Source organism: Eurytemora carolleeae, unplaced genomic scaffold (assembly GCF_000591075.1).
Source record: "Eurytemora carolleeae unplaced genomic scaffold, Eaff_2.0 scaffold694, whole genome shotgun sequence".
In the NCBI taxonomy this organism is placed as follows: Eukaryota; Metazoa; Arthropoda; class Copepoda; order Calanoida; family Temoridae; genus Eurytemora; species Eurytemora carolleeae.
Window position 1 is genome coordinate 71,986 of NW_019396582.1, and position 4,777 is coordinate 76,762.

The following is a 4,777-nucleotide window of genomic DNA, read 5'->3' on the forward strand; positions in this document are numbered from 1 at the left end:
GTAAATCGTAAACTGTCCCCAGGATATTATATGTCTATGGTGTGAATATTGCTCCATGTATGCAGATATATAAACCTGAACCAGGTGGAAAGTCTGGATAAATATTGCAAAATATTTGTCCAGTATGTTTCCAATCAACACAATTATGAGAAATAACCTTGCTTCTACTCCCACAGTAGAAAATGTATTTATTATATATTTAATAAGTCTAAGATAAAATATTCACGCGATTTTAGATATCAGTGTTTTTCTTTCATTGAAATTAACTGACTTTAGTTCTTTTTTAACTACTACCTAGGTTTTCTTGTTAATTTTCTATGATTTCATATGGTTTTCTTGATCGTCGTTTTATTCATTTTCTTTTATTTCTTTCCGATTCTTGAACTTTAAATAGGGAGTTTATCCAGCCTTCAAGTATTGTGGTTTCTCAAGCAGAAGTTTTCCAACCAGAAACCATTACTTGTCCTTCAGGTGATATTATCAATTAGAATCCAAGACTCTCAGCTAAACCCTTCCTGTCTTTCTTCTTCCTGGCTTCCTGTCTTTCTTCTTACTACCTTCCTTTCTTTCTTCTTCCTACCTTCCTTTCTTTCTTCTTCCTACCTTCCTTTCTTTCTGCTCTATACCTTTCTGTCTTTCTTCTTCCTACCTTTATGTCTTTCTTCTTCCTACCTTCCTGTCCTTCTTCCTACCCTCATTTCTTTCTTATTCCTACCTTCCTGTCTTTCTTCTTCATAGCTTCCTGTCTTTCTTCTTCCTACCATCCTTTTATTCTTCTTCCTACCTTTATGTCTTTCTTCTTCCTACCTTCTTGTCTTTCTCCATCTTACCTTCCTGTCTTTCTTATTCCCACCTTCCTGCCTTTCTTCTTCCTAGCTTCCTGTCTTACTTCTTCTTACCATCCTGTTATTTTTCTTCCTACTCTTATGTCGTTCTTCTTCCTGCCTTCCTGTCTTTCTTCTTCCTACCTTCCTGTTTTTCTTCTTCCTACCTTCCTTTCTTTCTGCTCTCTACCTTTCTGTCTTTCTTCTTCCTACCTTCCTGTCTTTCTTCTTCCTACCTTCCTGTCCTTCTTCCTACCCTCATTTCTTTCTTATTCCTACCATCCTGTCTTTCTTCTTCCTAGCTTCCTGTCTTTCTTCTTCCTACCATCCTTTTATTCTTCTTCCTACCTTTATGTCTTTCTTCTGCCCACCTTTCTGTCTTTCTTCCATTTTAACCTTCCTGTCTTTCTTATTCCTACCTTCCTGCCTTTCTTCTTCCTAGCTTCCTGTCTTACTTCTTCTTACCATCCTGTTATTTTTCTTCCTACTCTTATGTCGTTCTTCTTCCTGCCCTGTCTTTCTTCTTCCTACCTGCCCATCTTTTTTCTTCCTACCTTCCTGTCTTTCTTCTTCCTAGCTTCCTGTCTTACTTCTTCTTACCATCCTGTTATTTTTCTTCCTACTCTTATGTCGTTCTTCTTCCTGCCTTCCTGTCTTTCTTCTTCCTACCTGCCCATCTTTTTTCTTCCTACCTTCCTGTCTTTCTCCATCTACTTTCCTGTTTTTCTTCTTCCTATCTTCCTGTCTTTCTCCATCTACTTTCCTGTTTTTCTTATTCCTACCATCATGTCCTTTTGCTTAGATTATCGTATTCGGAAACTCTTTGAATACAGGGTCACAAAAAATCATATATAATCCCTTTTACATAATATTTTTGTCATTTTATGTTTTGGTGTGGGTCTGTTTGTTTGATGTTAAAAGTAAAGTATCGAATGTAAAGAGAAGGATAAGAAGGATTGATGGCAGGAACTATACAGGAAACAGGAAACTACGTTTCCATCAAGGAAACAGTGGAAAAAAATATCTTTTTATTATTCAGGCTAATCCAAAAAATTTTATTACAAAGAGAGAAATGTATAAAGTAAACTAGAATTGAAAAATAAGTTAATAACAGGAAGTTCCTGAAATTTTGATATTTTTCATCTTTTTTGACGAATATACATTTCTTGGGACACCCTCTTAATATTCATGTAGAAATTTGGAGACTTTTGAAGGCTAAGCGAAAATGTTTTTGTCTTTAGTTTGTCATGATATGAAATATAATTATGTTTAATTTTACAAATATTTGTGTATGTAATAATTATAATATTGATAATTTTGTTAAAATTAATGCATTTCAATAAGAACAGAATTGATCGTTTCTTTGTTTATTTGTGTGATGAAAAATGAAGTTAACATTTGTTGAATAAACGAAATCAGAAAAGTAGGTAAAAAATGTTTAACTCCCATAGGATTGTAAGTAAAAGTTTGATGAAAAACTGGATTGTGTTTGTCCTTTTTTTTAACTTGTTCAATATCAACAATACCGCCATGCATAACATCTTTGAAAGCATTTATTTTTCTAGAAACGTTGGTCGAATTAGATGTTCAGATTGGTAGAGCCTTAGCATCCAAAACCAAGTTGATAAAGGAAATATTCAGAAGTGAAACAAAAGCATTCCAACACGACGAAAGTTTGCTCAAGACTGTTGAGTTTGCTCTTCTACTAGGTAACCTTAAACTAGAGTTTGCTCTTCTACTGGTTAACCAACCATAAACTAGAGTTTGCTCTTCCACTAGGTAACCATAAACTAAAGTTAGCTCTTCTACTGGTTAACCATAAACTATTGTTTGTTCTTCCACTAGGTAACCATAAACTAGAGTTTGCTCTTCTACTGATTAACCATAAACTATAGTTTGCTCTTCTAGTGGTTAACCATAAACTATAGTTTGCTCTTCTAGTGGTTAACCATAAACTATAGTTTGCTCTTCTAGTGGTTAATCATAAACTATAGTTTGCTCTTCTACTGGTTAACCAACCATTAACTGGAGTTTGCTCTTCCACTGGGTAACCATAAACTAGAGTTTGCTCTTCTTCTAGGTAATCATAAACTAGAGTTTGCTCTTCCACTAGGTAACCATAAACTAGAGTTTGCTCTTCTACTGGTTAACCAACCATAAACTAGAGTTTGCTCTTCCACTAGGTAACCATAAACTAAAGTTTGCTCTTCTACTGGTTAACCATAAACTAGAGTTTGCTCTTCCACTAGGTAACCATAAACTAGAGTTTGCGCTTCCACTAGGTAACCATAAACTAGAGTTTGCTCTTCTACTGGTTAACCATAAACTAAAGTTTGCTCGTCTTCTGCAGTACCATAAACTAGAGCTTTCTCTTCTACTGGAAGCCCTTCTTGTTGATATATTTTAAATAAATGAAAAAAATTTCATTTTTATAATTCTAAGGAGATGAGTTGAGAAGAGTAATAAGCAATTGCCTAACTGTATCAAGACCTTCTTTTCCTCCTGGTTCAAGTTCCAGTTCTGGTTCCAGCTCATTCAGACAACAATCAATGTTAGTAAATAAGTTTTATAACTTTTTTGGACCTAAGTTCTTTAAGTTGAATTCAAACATGTTTCACAGAATGAAAAAGAGACTGCAGTAATCTACGATTCTGAAAAAATGTGGATAAATAATTGGAACCAATTCCTTTTATTAAAAATTGTTTTAAATTTTCATCAGCTTTTGACAAAACAGTTTAAAACCGGCGAACATTTGTTATCTATTTATCAAAATTAATAATTAACTTTTCTTCATACGGATATGTCATGTGATTAGTATTAAAAAATAAATAAAACACAGACTCTCTAAAAAGTATGGAGTTTTTAAAAGATGTTTAATTAAGTTTTAAAAATAACATGAATGAATTTATTATAAGCGATACCAGACGAAATAAATTGATTGTAATTCGACACAGAAGAATTCTCATAAATATAGACATACAGAAACAGGAAAGATCTGCAGGTCTGAAGGACTCTTTTTCTTCAAGGTTCTAAGTTTCAAGTAAGGTTTACACGATATTTGTCGAATAAGTTGTGTATAAGTTTCCTGATGATTTATGGGGTGTCACAAAAATGTAGTAACTGTAACAAATCATGCAACAAATCAAAGGACAGGCCAAAATATGTATGTGTATCAAAAAATATGTTTGAACTGTTTTTTTCGGCGACACCCTGTCTAACCTTGTAAACGATAAGCTTGAAATATCTTTGACCCTAACAAATATCAACTTTAAATTCTCACAATTTTACATATGTACTATCACATCTTTTTATGACACACAGTTGTAAACACTGGAGCCTAGAGTAGATGTAGGGATGGGACTAAAAGCGTTTATGACGATATGACGATCTGAAGGTTAAAGGATTTGAGTCTTTACTACAAGCTCAAATTTTCTAATTTATAGTCGTGGACCTAGGATATTTCCAGCTATGATTTCTAGTAGTTCAAATAATCTAAACTTTAAAAATCAAAGGTTTACACCATCTGAGGCCAAATTTAAAGAATTTGAGCCGCGGTTTAATTCCAAGCCACGGCTCAAATTTGGTTGGTTTTCAAGATTTAAGCCGGCGCTCAATTGAAACCGGTTTTTGGGGGATTTGAGACGCAGCTTAAATTCATTAAATTCGAACACTGGTTGCACAGATATAGGGATTAGAAAATTTGAATTTATGGCAAAAACTCAATTCTCTTGGAATTCTATACCTTACAAAATCTTTTAAATGTAAGTTTAATAATTTAAAAAAAAATTAGTACAGATGACGGGAATAATAAAGATAGAATATACTTCATTAATTACCTTCAGTGCAGTGCAGTGCAGTGCAGTGCAGTGCAGTGTAGTGCAGTGAAGTGCAGTGCAGTGCAGTGCAGCGCAGTGCAGTGCAGTGAAGTGCAGTGCAGTACAGTGCAGTGCAGT

At 34.1% G+C, this 4,777-nt stretch overlaps 1 protein-coding gene across 1 annotated transcript; it reads right to left on the minus strand.

Annotated features, from left to right (window-relative positions):
- Positions 1–456: 456 nt before the first annotated feature.
- Positions 457–3,359, minus strand: LOC111705877 (octapeptide-repeat protein T2-like). The gene is given in 4 exon segments (XM_023478575.1): positions 457–465; positions 831–1,010; positions 1,173–1,615; positions 3,299–3,359. Coding segments are annotated over 4 exon segments (693 nt in total).
- Between the last annotated feature and the right edge of the window lie 1,418 nt (positions 3,360–4,777).